The 18,249-nt window shown below is 44.8% G+C and overlaps 1 protein-coding gene across 4 annotated transcripts in view; it reads right to left on the bottom strand.

Annotated features, from left to right (window-relative positions):
• Positions 1-3,889: 3,889 nt before the first annotated feature.
• Positions 3,890-18,249, bottom strand: part of diaph2 (diaphanous-related formin 2) — a 232,401-nt gene continuing 218,041 nt past the window's right edge. For all 4 annotated transcript variants that reach the window (XM_047039318.1, XM_047039237.1, XM_047039480.1 and 1 more), the window contains one exon: positions 3,890-5,664. In XM_047039318.1, coding sequence (XP_046895274.1) covers positions 5,498-5,664 — 167 coding nt within the window. In that variant the 3' untranslated portion in view covers positions 3,890-5,497. The remainder of the gene's footprint in view (positions 5,665-18,249) is intronic.

Below are 18,249 nucleotides of genomic sequence, written 5' to 3'. Positions count from 1 at the left end.
AATTTGATTTGTAGCACACCAGCACACAACTAGACATGGAGAGGTTAATGGTGTTGATCCAGGCAAAGGAGCATGAATATGTTTTATGGATCTTGGTTTAACTGCATGGAGGATAATGCAGCGACTCAGTGAGTCCGGTGCTCAAATCACTCATTTGTGAATCTCGTAATGTGTGAATGTCAACATCGAATCAGCAGCTGTCCTTCCACTTCCCCTGAACAGCGGCACCACTTTAACAATCAGAACATGGCACACATAAATCATCAGTAACATTCAGGTTTGTGTTAAATACCATTCTAATCATTACAATACAAACAGCACCTCGTCCCTACAGTGCAGCTTGATGGGTTGCCATTGTCAGCTGGTCTAAACAGGATGTGAAGAGGCAGTCATTGAGCATCCCTCGTCCCCGCTCTCTTTCAGGCACTATATATCTACCGCCCCACCACAGATCAAGGCAATCAAGAACATTAGCATATGCTAAATGATATCAGAGGAAACACATGGCCTCCACTGCCAGTTCCCAGTAAACATGGGTCTGTGGTGAGATGGTGACATCGCCCAGCACATGGCTCCCCCCCCATATTGTAATTATTAGAATTACAACCCCCGTTTTAGGCTGATGGTGTTTGGTCTATTGAAATTGGTTAATTAAATCCAGAGTCTCTCCAGAGTGTCTCCTGTGACGGTGTGCGAATGGAAAGATGCCTATTGTTTCTGACTGTTGCCTCTGTCTGGTGACGGACATGCGCTGACAAGACGGAACACTGGGTAACCACGGAGGAGAGTGACACATTCTGAAGTCAAAACGCTATTTGCCTCCGTTTCTTTTCCCTTCTTTTTTTATGTCCTTTATTTATTAAGTTCTTTGCAGTTTTTTGGGGGGCTAATTAAAATGCTCCGGGGTTTTTATCTGTGCTGCAAATAGGAATTAATTGGCCACACAATTTACAGTGCATTTCATTAGACGAAAAACACCCTTACAGAGGGTTGCCGAGGTAAACAAGGCTAGTGGAAATGCCACCACAGTCTGTTGACCTGGTTTCTTATATGCACTGTAAACATAAACAAATTAACAGCCAACTACATTGAGGTGAGTATCAGAAAAAAAGTGACATCTATGTCTGTCATATTGTCATATGGGAACAAAGCGTGTTTACTTGACGAGAACAGTTAACAGCACATACATACAACAACCTAAACATAATCAACACCTTTTCAAGTATTTCCAACTTCATCAAATTTAAAACCTCCAAAATCCAATCACAAAACAAACTAATTCCAATTGCTTTTGTAGGAAAACCAGGGTTTACCTACTAAAGTAGCAAACAAGGAGTTCACACTGGGAATACATAACCTGGACACGGTGCGTTCCTCTAAAGCAAACACACAGGCACCCTATCAGTTGTCATTTGGCATAAGCCCATTTACAAACACACAGCAGTGCCCTCCCCCTCTTTGAAATCCAACCTAAATCAAAAGGATGCCTCTGTGAACAACAAAAGGTGGTACCTGCATTAATGCGTCTGTCAATGGAGAAGTCATGAGGGTGGCAATGCTGCTCTGCCCCAGGGCATGCAGAGAGCAGAGCAGTGTGTGGGCTGAGTTTGTCAGGCCTCTCAGAGTTACTGGAACACCCTCACATGTGTGTTCATCTTTGTGTGTGTGTTTGTGAGAGTGTGTGCGTGCGTGTTCCACAATGTCACCAGCCTGGAGCCAAACTCCTCCACACTAGGAACATGATCTACCTATTTGAAAACCTTCAGTCAATTGGCTGAGTGCTTCAGCCTCCTTCGAACTAACCAAACATGGACAGTGAATATCTGCAACAGACAGCTGCTGTCATGAGAACAGGCCTTCATATCAATACAAATAATTTGTTGAATTGTTTGGCCAAATATGTATTGGCAAAAAGTGCTACTTCAACACAACAGTGTGCAGCTACGAGCAGCTCTGGTCAGGACTTCTGCTTCATGTGGCTGGCTCTTTGCTCCAAGTGTTAATGGCAGTGGTGGTGGTGGGGTGGTGAGTGGGGTTAGGGGTTAAAAATGACACATGCTGATTTCCTCCCCATTAGGTCCTCAGGGAGCTGAAAGGTTAAGTAGACCATCATCACCTTGAATGATGGTGTTAAAGGAAGGGGGTGAGGGGGTCTATTAGACAAACCTAACCATCTATCCACTGTAGACTCCGGCTGGCTTGTCTTCAGCCCACCAGAGCCCCGACCCCCTCCTCCTCCATTAGGAACCCAGTCTGCATGGTCCCCTGGAACCCATCCCTCCCCCTTCCCGACTCACCACCCCCAGAGTCCCCTGCTACTCCAGCAGCCACCGAGTCCCAGGGAGGGGAGGGGGGCATGATCACCACAGCTCCTCCTGTGAAATAAGGCCCTCAGGAGACTCGTGCCTCCATTGCATGCCTTTGTAGGCTCCCATTACCACTGATAGATAGAGATCTCTAAAACGCTGAACAAACACCCCATTCAGTCATTTGCATATATTACACTAATGGTAGGAGAAAAAAATGTATCAATAAACTCAAATGAAATGATTTAGCTGAGCTGTTACTTTTGCAAGAAAGTGCAAGAAAAAGTGTTTGCCAATTTATTACCTGGTTTGATAAACCAGTTTTTATGGTGAAATACAGTGAGACTAGAAGTCACCCCAATACAATCGCACACACGCACATACACGCACGGAAATACACACACACACACACACTCATCATTCATCCTTGCGTTCAACAGTCAAGGAAAATAAGTACTCCAACTTTTTCAGGGTTGCTCAACCATCAAATGTGAAGCTTTTGTTATTGTTTTTCTTTCATCTGTCATGTTTCAAGGCACAAGCATCCTTCTTTAATCCCAGAGCGCCGTTTTAAAAGGTAGGCGCCCATCTGACGGGGCTGGCTTATCTTACAGGAAGGAAATGTCAAAAACTAAACTATATGGTGGTGGAAATGTCCTGCTGTCACTTCCATCCACTAAACAGCATAACACGGATTATGGTTCTGTATCTAAGCCAAAGGTAAAATCTAGCACAGGAAATACAAATATCTTCAAACTTGTGAAGTCGGGTATTGTTTATGCCTCCCTCTCTTTATCTAAAACCACATATGGTTTTATGTTCCATCAGCTCATGGGTCTAGGCAATATAAGAACTATCAACATCGGTAAAATAGCAGAAACATATCCTTTTCAGCAAGACCCCATTCTCACAGCAACATTGTGCTTGTTTTGACTGTGTTTCAAGGGGAAAAACGGAGACAGCAATATCATGTTAGAGGTATAATTCAAAGACACCATTCTAAGGTTTGGAGATAATAAGCAGAGGGAAACATGAGGTGGTTCATGCACCGGGGACAGTGCTTTAGGAGGGGGTTACTACATGGAAACACATTCTGATTTCCCTCACAGCCTAATCACCTGAATCGATAGAAGTGGGGTCGTGTGGGAGCCGTCCACACACCTGGATATTTGGACAGGGATTTACACTGAATCACTTCATTAGGTGGAGAAGGTCAAAGACAGGTCAATCGTACTCTAGGGGGCTGAGTAAGGTTTGCTGAGGGAGGCGTATAGGAGAGGGAAAGGGTGAGAGAGAGAGAGAGAGAGAGAGAGAGAGGGTGAGAGAGACATACATACAGACAAACAGACAGAGACAAACAGAGACAGACTGAGGTACAGACAGACAGAGAGAGAGAGAGAGAGAGAGAGAGAGAGAGAGAGAGAGAGAGAGAGAGAGAGAGAGAGAGAGAGAGAGAGAGAGAGAGAGAGAGAGAGAGAGAGAGAGAGAGAGAGAGAGAGAGAGAGAGAGAGAGAGAGAGAGAGAGAGAGAGAGAGAGAGAGAGAGAGAGAAAGAAAGAGAGAAAGAGAGAAAGGGAGGAGAGGGAGAGAGAGAGGGAGAGAGGGAGAGAGGGAGAGCAAGATGGAGGACCAACACAACACACAGTACTATTTTCTATTTGAATCACCTCCACATCCCTATCGATCCTACACGCCACACCAGGAAAAGTTAAAGTGCTTGTGACTGGCCTTACCCAAAGTAACAATGGCTACTGCGCAACAAGGCAGCCACAGCTGTGCTATTTTCAGCTGTCCGTCATCCACAGCCCAGCCGTACAAAACTGAGGAGACCAGCTCAAAATGGAGGCAGCAACTGCCTCTGGCCAGTTATTTTCCCCCCGAAATTATGTTTTTAAAAAAAAGCAAGGCAACAACTACAATGGACCCAGCCATATGCCACAGCACCTCCACTGTGGCTCCCATGCCTGATCAAGTGAGACAGGCACTGAGGAAGCGGGGCATCACCAGTGCTGTAGGGCAACCTGCCTGGTTCTCTCTGGGGACAGCCTGGAGACTAAGGGAGAGAGACATGCTGCAGTACACCTGCATATCCTCACACTCCAGCTTCTCCAGGTCCCCCCAGGAGTCAGGGGATCCATCTTGACATCGGCGGCCGGAGAGCTCCTCTCCTGGCTACGCTGCTGCACATATACAGGGGAGGTCTCTGCCACATGGTTTTTAATTACACCCATTTAAGTGGCCTTCTTTGACTGGGAACAGCTTGTTAATGCGCTAGGAAGCTATTACTCTTATGCCAACCAAAGTGCAAAGTAAGCCTTCATAAATCTCCAGTTTTAGGCGCACTAAATTAGGTAGAGAGCGAAAACAAAGGTTAAATACTGTCTAAAGTTTGAGCATATGGGACACATTTCAACTTGATTAATTGCACTTGAATTATGCCATTTTTCCTTGATAGGAGCAGTAAGTAACACGCAATTCGGTTTGTTTTACCGCCACACACGCATCCATAAAAGGTATCATGGCCGCAAGCTATCGATCTGTGAGTCAATTTCTACCAAAGCGAGGGAGAGTATGTGTCCGCAGGTACCAGATATCTCAAAAAACCCATATTAGGAGGCGCCTTCCTCCTCAAAATGGAGTCTGGGATGTGCTAAGGCATCGCTAATTAAATTTGAGAGCAGAGCCGCTTTAGTTTAAGTGAAAGCACTCTGTTATCGGAACGATAGAGGAGCAGGGAAGAGATAGCCCGCAGATGGTTGTGTGAAGAAGGGCCTGTGGATGGTCAGGAGATGAAACCAGAGGGTGGGGGCGGGGGCCAGGGGGATAAATCAGCGTGGGTGGAGGGAGCCCCTATTAGAGGACCCCAGGGGGGATGAGGGAGAGAGGAGATATGAGGGGAGGGGGACAGGAGGGGGATGTGGTGGAGAGCAGTAAAAATAGCTCTGGGGCTGAGCTCCCTATGGGGACGTGAGGCGAGAGGAGGAGGAGATCCCATCAACATCTCACATATCCATTCCTTCAGCCCCTAAAGTCACACTGCCGGCCCTGCAACTACTCAGTCCTGTCTGGGGGAACATAAACAGAACACAAAACAGTCCATCTACTGAACTACAAGCACACAAACACATGCCTACCTGTGGTGTTCAACACCTGGTGGACTGGTTAGGCCAAGCATACACTAAAGACCAGTTATCAGTGGAGGAAAACCTGTGTTAAGCACTGGAAAAAGGATATGGACATCTTTTCCACAAACTTATCTTGCTGGTCGTCCGTCTTGGGGAAGTTCTGGATGTCGTTTTCAAGCCTCTGGATCTGGCGCTCCATCGTGCTCAAACTGCTCTTCAGGATCTCAGCGGACACTGAGGAACAATCACCACAACAAACATATTTAAACATACAAATAATTTATACCATAACATTACTATTCTAGTACAACATGATTTATATAATAACATCAGCCAGCTATATCAAGTTCAGAGTTCCACCACAGCTGTTTCTGCTGTGGTGTGGGCTTCACACTTCACTCTAAAGCGTGTCCTAGCAGGCCAGCCTACTGTAGTGGGTGGCCTAGAAAGCCGGTGAGCATGTGAGACTCCAGCTCATTAATCAGTCTGTAATCACTGTTTACAGAGTTCCTCTGGACTGCACTCCCTCACTATTCACTTCAGTTCTTTGAAGTCCCCACTTAAAAGGAGCTGCCAGAGTCTTAGGGGATCAGACCAGGACAGGAGTGCGGCGGAACTGCCATGTTAGGACTGATGTACAGGCTTTGGTGCTATTGACACACACACACGCACACTCACACACATGAAGACACACTAACCCATTTACACAAGCATGCACCCACTGGAATACACACACGCACACCTGCACCCCCAAACACATAGATTAGTGCACCCCTATACACATACTTAATGCATGCACCTCCGCACAAAAAAAACCTACACACACAAGGTTGAGCGCACACAACCACACACACACACACACGCGCACACACACACACACACAGGTGTCAGTGACAGAAGAATGCCTATGTTCAAGTATTGTCAGGTTCATTCACATGACATTAGATGATTGACATTAAATGAGGGTTACAAAAGACCAAAATGAACTCAAAGGTACTTCTCAGTTAGATATGGAACATCATGCCTGCTGCCTCACAGTCAGGAAGCACCAGATCTAACATCCAGACCATGGCACGCCTATGCCCGTCAAACCAAGAGAGATCCATGTATTAATTGGTCCTGATACAAACAATACAACCTCCTCTTTCAGGGGAATGGGTTTCCGTATTCTTAAGATCAAGCAGTGTGGAAAAAAGGAAAGAAAGATCAAAGTGGAGAGTGTTGAAAGTATCCCTCCTCAATAAATATGACTCAATCTCAGCTAGTTTAAAGCTCCAGATGCCATTCAGATAAACCTTTGCATGAGCGTTTCAAATCAAGCTCCACATTTCATTTTTCGTGGCCTCTTGAGCATTGCATCGTGTTTGCTGCCTCACTGTCCCCTATAATAAAGCCCTCTGTCAAAGCTCCGCTAGTGGCGACGGCCAATCACTTCATATGCAGTTGCTTTGCATTTGTATGGTCAACATGGCACACCTCAGGACTCGGGAATGAAGCCTACCTATCACCTTTTGGCATCTGTTTCATGTCAAATGCTGTGGGAAGGCACACCGAGGGGATATGAGTGACTGTCACTGGCATAGAGCCGTCATGTATGACCACCCTTTAGAGGGAGCTGCTGTGTGTGGGCCATTAATAGAGGGGAAGTCCCTGTGACATGGGGGCACATACAGCCACTATACAGCTCCCATTTCAGGCCCCTCTCATTCTCAAACAATCAGACTGCAAAGAGGGATGGGGATTGAGTACTTACAGTACACACAAGTACACAGGGACTGTGCGACACACACTAACACACACACAGGCCCCGGCCACAAATCAATCTAGCCACGGCACAACACTACTCTCGGGGTGAGGTCACTGTCATTAGTGGTGTGGCTGGGGGGATCCGGTGACTAGGGATTTACTGGCCCTCCATCAGGGTTCACAAAGCTGGGGGTCAGGTCTCAATCCTGGGGACCGGGCAGAGGAGGAGGAGGAGGGGGTGAGGAGAGCAGTGCGGGCAGGCCTACAGTTGCACCAGCCACTCAGCTGTTATATAGCCTTTGAGGGAGGGGGAGAGAGGGAGAGAGGGAGGGCGGGAGAGAGGGAGAGAGGGAGAGAGGGAGAGACCAGCCGTTGTCAGTGAGATCTGAGCATGGTGCTGAAAGCGGCAGAGGAAAAATGAAAAGCACAAGAGGAGGTCAGACAGATGCTGGAGATGGAGGATAGATGAGATCTTCACAGATGCTTTGCACCTGAAAGGTGTTCATCATGCCTCCAGATCCCAGGGAGGCTCACTGGGACCAGGGCCCCAGAGTGACAGCAGCGTGCTGCGGCTAATAAGAGAGGTGGGCAGAGGAGCAGATGAGGACTCAGGTAGACAGGAAACTAAAACACAGGGGACCCGGAAAGAGGCTAGCCAAATACTTGTTCATAACCTCAAAAAGAGAGCAGAATGTGAGATAACATAGTTAAGCTGTGTGTGCTAGCTACAGCTTGTTCTAGAAGGCAGGTGTCACAGTACTCTACTAATTACCAACAGGCTATAACTTTCAACCCCCCATTGACCCCCAACTTCCCCCCCAAAATATTAAATAAAAAGTCTAATAAGCAGAGGTTTATGTTTAACAGAACTGAATGTTATAAGGAAACTTTCTACCAGTTTCATAGCCCATTAGCAAGAGATGGAAGCAAATCAGATGAGCTGTAACCGGGTAGACAGTGCTGTGCACACAACAAAGGCCTCTATGCAACTATGCAAATGCATCTTTAGAAGTCACTTTAAAAGTAAGGGGGCTGTAACGGGTCAGTTAGCGCTTTTTAGAAATAAATATACGTGACTACAACCACCAATCGTCTCAAACAGTAGACTCGACAGGAAGCCTTTTCAGAATGGAGTACAGGATCCTTCTGGGATATCATTAGTAAAATTAACACAAAAATAAAACTGTTTTCTGGGGACGACAGAAGAAACACTGGTATCTTCTGAATGCACATTTCCTCTGGATCAGTAGAAGAAAAACAACTTGTGCGCCTGGAACACATTTTTCTCCCTACTCCTTCGTTGAAAAAGGATTTCTGGGACATGTCAAATTATCATAATGACTGCTGTCAGCAAGACCGGCTGGAAGGTTTTAATGCTGTTCTGAGAACTTTTTACCGTTTCTGAGCAGCACAAGTGCACAATTTGTTTCCAGGTAACTGGAAACAGCGAAACAGGCAAATCAAATTCACATTATTGTTGAAATAATATATGCTTTCGTGTGCAATGCCACTCCATACTCATTTCTCTCCAGATGCTATTCAGGGGTTAAACATGTGTTTGATATGCATGATGCAAATGAAAGAGAGTGAGTGGGAGAGACAGAGGACTTAGAGGCGTGCCTCGTTTTGCATCAACGACTGAGTCACCCAATAAGACAAACCCATCTGTGGTCAACACCATTCCCATGTACTGCCTCATCATGGTGGGTACCCTGTTCCTGGCCCTCTAGGGATGAGTCATTTCCTCAGACTACAACTATGTCATTAAGCCTACACCCATTTCCTCCAAGGATAAACTGCAGAGGAAAAAAGGTCCCGGTCGTCATAAAAGCCAGAAGATGTGCAACACAAAATACCAAATCATCGGCTCTAATGTGAAGATGTCAGCATTATATTCAGCCATTTGTTGGAGCGACCGTTTTCTATTTGGATTTATGAGCGAGTAATAGCTATCTTTTATCCTGCGCTCTCACAATGCCGTCAAAGGTTACAAAGGAAATGGAGATTAATGTTGAACACGGCCTCGGACTTGGATCGAGTTTTTAATAATCAGTGCACTTGTGCAAACAAAGGCAAATGTAACATAAAACGGTGCAGGAGAAGGTTGTTAATGAATGCAAAGTGCGTGTGTGTTTGTGTGTTGGTGGGTATAGCACCAACACTATAGGATAACGGCAGCTTACAGAAGACTAAGTGTGAAGAATTGCATATGTAGTTAAGAGTGTGATTGATCCTTTTCATTGACTCCACATCTACTTGGGCATAATCAAGCAATTTTTGTGTGATTGAAATTTTACTTATGGTATTTAGCTGACAAACAAAGTATTGCTGGCGTACAGATTACAGAGAATGACAGTACAGTGACAGACAAGCAGACATCCCAAAGCACACCCACAACCATTTGCAAAAAGTTTGTTAGCACGCCCCGAGGGTAGAGTTTAGTGAGGACTGTATTCTCCCACAATTAAATTAAGTCAGTTTGGGTGTGAGAGGGAGTGTGTGTGCGTGTGTGCACATGGGTGTGTGCATGAATGGGGTAACTTTAACAGCAGACCCTCAATCAGAATTCAAATGAGTTTTGAGCACAAGAGACCGTGTATGTAAAGACTTTTCAAGACTCCCTACAATTCACCTCGGCCCCAGCTTATTAACTCCACATCATCTTGATGTCTCACATATTCCGTCCTTTGCATGTATAGAACAGGGCTTTACAAGGCACACGATCAAGACCAAATGTAAAAGAGAAGGACAAAAAATGAGAGATATAACCTTCAAATGACTTCCTTCAATGCATGACCAACAGCGACTTGGACTGTGGCACCTTTACTCAGTTACTGTAGTCTTCTCATCACACTGTGATTAAGTATTGATCAGTGGAAAAGTACTGTACAAGTAAACAAGAAAATCAGATGGTTGCGTCACACGTATGATTCTAAGCAGATGATTAGCTAGCTGCTTGGTTGTTCGGTAACTATGCAATAAACTACACAACAAACTTTGACAGGGCTTTTTGAGTTGTGCAGATACATGTTTTGTGTTTGTTCCTGTACCTGGTGGTAGCTGAAAGTGAATATGAAATGAAGAGAGGGAGCAGGTGGGAGCAACATGATGCAGCTGCAGATTGAAAGACAAAAGGATAAACACATCTTAACATGTCCTCCTTTCAGCGGGAATCAAAGCTTCTCCGGTTACGGTTGGTGGTGGTAGTGGTGGGGGTGTGGGGGGGGGGGGGGGGGGGGGGGGGGGGGGGGGGTGAAAAGCAATATGTTTGCGGTGACAAAGCAGTCAAATTGTTCCTTCTGATTACCTGTAAATCTCACAAAGCTGAAAGACAAGGGACCTTCAAGGACTGAACCGAGGTAACACATTTACATGTACAGTAAAAGGCTGGGATAGAAAAGCTCACAGCACTTTATTGCCTCCGGACAACGTCCTAGCGTTTCAGAATAGTGATCCACTTGCAAGCCAATTTGTTTCAGTGTGCCCTCCCTTTCTCATGTTGGTGTTCAATGTTTCTACACACAGGCAGGTTTTTTTTATTACATTAAGTTAGAACCCAACCGTGAATCAACTTCTCAATGAAATGACAGAATTATAAGAAATTGAATGTTAGAATACAAAACAATGATACATACTTAAATAATAAGTTTGCAACTCAATTTGATTAATTCAACTGGAACATGATGCAAATCCAGACTACAGACCACCATGCTTAATTACAATTGATCATAAATGCTGTGTTAATCGGATGGAAACTAAAGGGTAAATCCTTGTTACGTACGCTCCACTTACTCTTTTAAATTGAATGTTGCTCCAATCCACCATTTAACAACGTGTAATCATAATTAAGGATGTATTTACTGATTTCATTATATTAATTTCAACATTTAATTTTTATACCAAACCTTATGGTTAGAATATGCTGCAAGCCAGTCCCCAGTAATAATAAATATTTATCGTAAATCTGTAAATACCTTCTGCAAACATATTCCAACTTATTTAAGGTGGACATTTTAAATGCCATTAGTCAAGCAAAGAATGAATCACCATCTGAGATGTTAATCAACATATATAAGTCTAATGACTTATGCACATATGGATACAACAAATGTGTGGCATTTTGTGGTGAAATAACCTGAATGACATGCTGGTAGAATTGAGAACTAGGGAACCTTTACGTGCTTTAAATACCGGGTACGGTTTATAACACTACAGTATTCACTGAATCCATGGTTCACAGTCAGTTCTCCTTCCTAACCTCCCTACAGGCCAGTGACATTTATAATGAGAGACAACATGTGGACTACTCCCCCCAAGGGAGGGTGTAAGAAAGAAAGAAAGAAAGAAAGAACCATACTGAAGGTGAGCTCATGGACGCATAGCTGCTAGCAGGCCGGAGACCGAGAGTAACAACCAGACCATGCTACACCATTATTGGAGAGAGAGAGAGGAACATTCACCATGCGAGTTATGCCTGTGAAACAATATTGCTTTTGGCAACCATCAGAAGCGTAGCCATGGCCAGATCTCAAGAGAAATCCCAAGTGGAGTCAATTACATAATATTCTGATGCATGGGAATGTTTAGGCTGTGACCCCGGGTGTTGAACACTCCCTGGGACCGTGTGGAAACCAGTCTGGGGAGATGCAGAGGCACTGTGTATATAAGCTGTATGGATCTCTGCCCATCTGGAATGAGGAGGAACATATATCCAGAGGAACACAAAATGTACACCGACAACACACGTAGTCACACACACATGAACACGAACACAAACACACACACCCTTGATAATGTGCCAATGGACAAACTGTGCTGCTCTTCAAGTATTGCCTGAAGCAGATGGTCACTTCATTTTGTGAAGACATGTTCTCCTTTGATACACTGGGAGATCTGTCTGTGATGTCAGACAAACAGCACATTAAGAGTGAGGGTGACAGAGACGGCAGGAAAAACAAACTCCTGGAGTACCGGAACGAGGTGGGGGGTGATTGACCATAGCCAGAAAGACCCTTCTGGCTATGGTCAATGTGGCTCTGTGTGTGTGTGTGTGTGTGTCTGTGTCTGTGTGCGGGACCATCGAGCGTATGAGGAGAGAGTGTTTGCAGGTGGTGGGTGGGCCTGTAGACAGCCTGAAACACATTGGAGGAACAGATGGCCAAGCTTGGGGCTATTTTCAGGTAAACAAACCTTTGTCCTTCGCCCACAATGGCTCCAGACTGCCCTACGGTAAGAGGACAGAGTTCCATGATTATCTCATCAATAGCTCACATTCCTGAATACCAAATCAATTTTTTTAGTTGAGGTGGTCTTTGGTTGATACTTTAAACAGTAAATGTTTTTTCCTTATTGTTCTGTGTTGACATCAAAACACAATGTTTTCAGTGAGCAATTGTAATAATTCAACCTGTCTTCATGAATCCATTATATTCAGTCCTTGTAATTGTGTTAGGGTTATCGTTTGCTTTGCACATAATCAATCATTTCAGCTCCATATAAGCCTCTGTTCAGATACATGGCAACACGTGCCATGTCCTCTGTTGTCATTAATCCACAGATCAAATCTCTGCTCTCAACATGCAAGGCAGAGTAGTAGTAAACCTCGCTGAGGCAGCCTCATAGCAGGCCTGAGATACAGGTGGCCTGTGGAGGTGTTGGCAGCCTGGAGAGGTTGATGCTCTTCACACTCATTCACCACCTCATCACAAAACTGGGACTCGTCAATTTCTCAGCAAGAAACAACACACCAGATGCAGCGCCTGACATACAGCATGCAGGACTTTAAACCCCCAGCAAAAATGACCCTGACTTCTCTACCAGGAAATTGTAAAATAAATAATAAAACTTGCAGTCTACCACTCGCTACCTACCACATATCTCTCTCTCTCTATATATATATACATATAATCACATTCTATTTTCTTCCATCTTTATATATATATATATGTATATATACAAAAATGTAATAATGAACTTTCTCGGGCAGAGTTGAAAGCTGGTGACGTTTGTTCCTCAACAACACTCCAAGGTCAGTCTATTGTTCAGTGAGCGAGGTACTTCATTTATAACTGCCTTATCGCCTGCTTTCTCTATCCCTCTTTCTCCTTTGCTCTATTACACTGTCGATCACACAGTCGTTAGTATATATCTTTGCTGCTATCCCTTTGCCTCTCTCTTTCTCTATATTCCCCTTCTCACACAGCTGCCTCAATGCTCTCTCTCTCTTATGGCATGCACTCTCTCCCTGTCCCCATTCTTAGCTCAACAGCTCCCTCTGTGAAAGATAACCGACACACTGAGGATGTCTCTATGTAGGGCCATATTTACACAAAGCCTCTCAAAGTTAATTGACTCTAACCTTTTTCCGCGGAGACAGTGGCACTCTACAAGTTGAGTTCACAAGTTTTAACGCCACCACCACAAGTTTTAACGCTCCTCACGTTGCAACACAAATAATGGCCAATCAGTTGATTCAACAGATACATTTGAGGGCAGTGTTATCTTTTCCAATTTCTTCTGGAGCATTTTCAATTACCTGCAGAAACAGTGCCAGAGACACTAATGCTAAACAAACGACAGAGCTACTTTTGATGAACAAGTAATGCTTGTTTGCAATTTCTTTCTTGTGATAATGGAATGTGACTCATGCTGCACACTACAGCAACAAGTACAGCTAACGTGGGGAACGAGAGTGAGTTTTTCAGTCTCTCGATCCAGTTTGTCTAATTGTCAGGTTATTATTTGAAAAAAAAGATTCAGCCCTTTCTCTTTTTCACTTGTTTAGACTGTTTGTGAATAGACAATTCACTTTACATCGTTCAACGTCAGCTGGCTCAAGGAGTACACATTGTTGATAACATTTAATCATCCAGAACCTGCAAACTCCAGTTGCACATATCCCTGCTTTGTTCACACTCACACCCACGCACACTCTCCATTGGTAATCAATGAGCTTTTGTAACTAAGACTTTTGTTACCTGAAGAAGAATGGAATGTGCTTTTGTCATTGGCCAAAAGCTGGGGTCCAGCCCACATGACTGATGCATGAGGAGATACTTGGATCTTAGGTTTTCTATCGTATCATCCTGAATCAGATGTCTCCTACCGGCCTAGGTCAGACTCTTCTGTCTACAAACTCTCGATCTATTGTCTTCAGTGTGGGTGGTTGTTGCTCCTGCTGCAGATGTTATATTACTGGACTGCGACATCCTACATATGCAGCTCCAGCCCAGCTCTCATTACTCTGCAGTCTGGACAGAAAATAACAAAAGCACCCAGGCAGCAGACATTTAATAAGAATTATCAACAGGGTGTTTGCCCCAGAGGTATTGTAAATGCTAAATTAAAATTCAGCCAAACAGCTGGGCAGGGTACGGTGAGGCTGAAGGAACAGTTGACTTTGTACCAGCCACACGGCGTTCACACATTCCTCCAATTTTTTTTACTGTGTTTTGATTTCCCCATCCACCTTATCAAACCGTATCCCAGAACGTTTTTTAAAAACGCTGCTCTGTGAACTCTAGTTCAATCTTTCGCCGATTGCCGCAGTCGCTGCCCCAGATTAATGGCAGGTTTGAGATGGAAATGATGTATTCATTGGGCGAGCTAAAGGCAACCGGCCTTCCTTGATTGGCTGTTATACAAGCCAAGTAGGTATGCTGTGGGAGAGAGGTGTCTTTAAGGGGGGTCGAGGGCATCGAGTGTAGAGACGTACTTGGATATCTTCCAGAGCAGGCGTCTGGTAAAATGGTTCTGGGACAAAGCCGACCAGGCTGCCGTGTGAAGGGGATGCGAGGAGCTGCGGTGTCTGTATAGTGGCTACAGAACGCTGATGGGCCGGATGCAAGCTGCAGTCAAGGGACTTTCATGTGTAATTACGGTATGCTCAGGCTCTGGATATACCCTGACACTGCAGCCAGGCAGACACTCCAAGGGTCTTTATTGTACCGTGTGAATACAACTACTTATCAACAGGAAGCTGCTTCACAGCCCAACAACCACTACCTTCGTGTAAATACCCTCTCTAACGCCTAACACAAGCTCGCCGAACATCGCCACTTCAAGGCTTTTAAAAGGACTGTATAAAAATGTAAGCTGGCAATTCTGGTCTCTCTCTATATCTATATCTATGATGGATAGTGAAAGAGATGTGCTGGCTAGGATGCTGAAGTGAGTGGTGTGGTTCTAATTACTAGCACAGTGTGGAACATGTTTCCAACTAATTGAGTTCAGTGGCTCAGCATAGGGGCTTGTTTTGTAATAGAACACAGTAACATGCCCGTTTAATCAGGGAATTTTTGACGTCATATATCTCCATCCTCAACAGACTAATGACTAGATCTAGAAGCTTTAAAACTACCTGCCAAACTTTGTCCTGGTGATAGTTACACCCCGTAAAATAACTATACTGCACTGGATCAATACCTCTCTGTCAGGTGTTTGTGTGTGTGTGTGTGTGTGTTTAAACCTTCACTGGGGAGAACAATAGACACACTTCCCCGGCAATGCCGCCAACTCTCGTGTCTATTAAAATGGATTGTTTTCATGGTGCATGACCTTCTGCTTGTATTGGTGCTGAGGCCCCCATGTAACTTCCTAAATTAGGATACCCTGTGTCCCTGTATCACACTAATAAAGTCGATCCAGAGAGATTTATATCCCTTACACTCTAAAAAAGGTCAGATCAATTCACACAACCACCACCTCTGTCTTCATTTGGAACGCAGTGCGAAACAATGTGATGAAACATGGGATCCCCACACAGACACATGTATAAATAAGTGTGCAGTCATGGACAGTTTAAACAGGGAGGCACCGGGTATTGATTGGCTTGGATTGCCTCTCCACCGTTGTTTTGCATCAAAGGGAGACAGGGACACACAGACAGACCAAAGCAGAAGATTACCAAGCTATAAACTGAAAACTTTCCACCTCAGGCAATCCTTAAACTCATCAGTGCCGTAATGAGACAGTTTTTCTCTAGAAAGCAGATGAATTAGTTGGCAGATTTTCTTCTATTTCATAGACGATGGTTGGAGCCAGTGTGAGGAGCAGGCACGATGGGGAGTGAGGCATGACAGAGACACAGAGGGACACTGATGAGGTAACGACTGTAAAATGTGGTACAGCATTATCGCCTTCTCTTTAAACAGTTCAACCCAGCGCAATCTAAAATGTGCGTGTCAGTTTATGGCCTGTTCCACAGTAAAAAGGTGTCATTATGAAACCAAATAATGTGAAACTTAACCAATATACTAGAATGTTTTTCCGCGTCAAAATAGATTAGGTTTTTCTCTATTACGGTAAGCTCTAGATGCTGCAGATGCTCCAAAGCAGGTCTATATTGTGAATCTACTTTGTCATATTCATCTTAACATACACATGTACAGTATACTGTATACGGTCTACATCATTCTGTGACACGAAGCATTGGCCCCTCCAGAAAGGAGGAGTCCAACTCCGGTGTTGTACAGGTATGTCACGGGCGACAAATTTATGGCAGTGGAAGTTAGGGAACCAGGGGGGAAGGTCTGGTCTCCTCCAATTTCAAAGCCCCAAGCAACCTCACTGTCTGTTTGTATTTCATTACCCATAACTCGAGGGGGTTTGTAGCTCCCGGCAAATCAGCCTCCCCTAATAACTAATAGCCAAAGGGATCGGCAGCATTAGTCCCAGGTCCCTGTCTGCCCTGAACGTAGTACTAAGTAAATGAGGATCATATTGTAATGCATAGGCTTAGGGCTTTGCCTCGAAGGTAACGGCACAATGCACTGATGCACTGATGCACTGATGCAATGCCCTCAAAGGCCTAGAGTTATTTACTCCCAAACATCGGGGCATCCAGTCAACTACTGCAGCAGGGTGATTCATAATAAACACAATTTACACTGCATCCATGCATCTACTGAGACCTAAAACGACACCCTAAAGAGCATCTCTACCATTGACATGCTGCTCTCAAGACCCCGAGAGTTGAAAGGCAGGAAGAAACTACATGGAGACAAGGCTTCACACGGAGAGGACACAGGTAGGGGACAATAATGGCATGGCATGAGCCATAATCCCCTCTGTCTTGTGTTTTATTGGCAGCCCCTACGAAAAACAGTGGCTCCCTATTATGACTTAACACATCAAAATGGCAGTGTGGCACACGCAGACAAAGCCACCCGAAGATAAAACCAGCGGACGGCAACATAAGCTTTGTGTGGTAGGAGGCCGCTGCTCCACACGGGCTCAATTTGGCCCTGCGACGATCGATGTGGTCCCTCCTTACCGCCGCTTCAGCAGGTGGAATAAAAACACTGCTTTCAGTCAGGAGCTGGCCTCAGCTGGCCGGCCCACCAGAAAACCACAACAAGTGAACGAGGGCGGATAAAGAACCTCCGGGATGCTTTTTTCTCTAGAGGATGGCCATGAAAGTTGTTAACAGCCCCCATAATTCTTCATCCTGTGGGGGCCTGACTCCCTCGAACCCCCGTGACATGAACAACAACAGTGAGAACTATAAGCAAACCCACTTCGTACATTTACAGAAGGAAAACATAAAGAGGACATCATTACAATTATTATAATTCTTTTTGAAACAGACGGTGTAAAGCAACGTGTAATCCAACATCTGGCAGTTGACTACTTGGACTATCTCGTTCCATGAGGATTTTCAACGGTTTCCCAGAGATTTGCAGCATTACACCACAGTTTCACCAGACGCCTACGGGGGCTGGGCTTCACCTCTGATCAGCATGCAGATGACCTGGCTATAAATCCCCATTCTGGTCCTCAATTTCACATGCAAATATGAGGTGGCTGATTTGAATATATTTGAATATGGATCACACAGTGCAACTCTGTATCACAGAGCCAAACAAGGGGAGGGTGAAAAATGCAAATGCCCAACATGAACGAGAAAGGTCATACTTGAGACTTATTAGAATTATTTTGAAAACAAAGAACTGGAAGTGAGATTAAATTTATGCCTAAAGGCCTGAGGACAAGAATTAGTGGAGATGAGCCTGAATTACATTGTGAAGGAAAAACAAACACAACATGATGTGCACAGTACAAGGGGAAGTAGAA

The sequence above is a fragment of the Hypomesus transpacificus genome, chromosome 1 (genome assembly GCF_021917145.1).
Source record: "Hypomesus transpacificus isolate Combined female chromosome 1, fHypTra1, whole genome shotgun sequence".
Taxonomy (NCBI): Eukaryota; Metazoa; Chordata; class Actinopteri; order Osmeriformes; family Osmeridae; genus Hypomesus; species Hypomesus transpacificus.
This window is presented reverse-complemented; position numbering and strand designations above follow the sequence as displayed.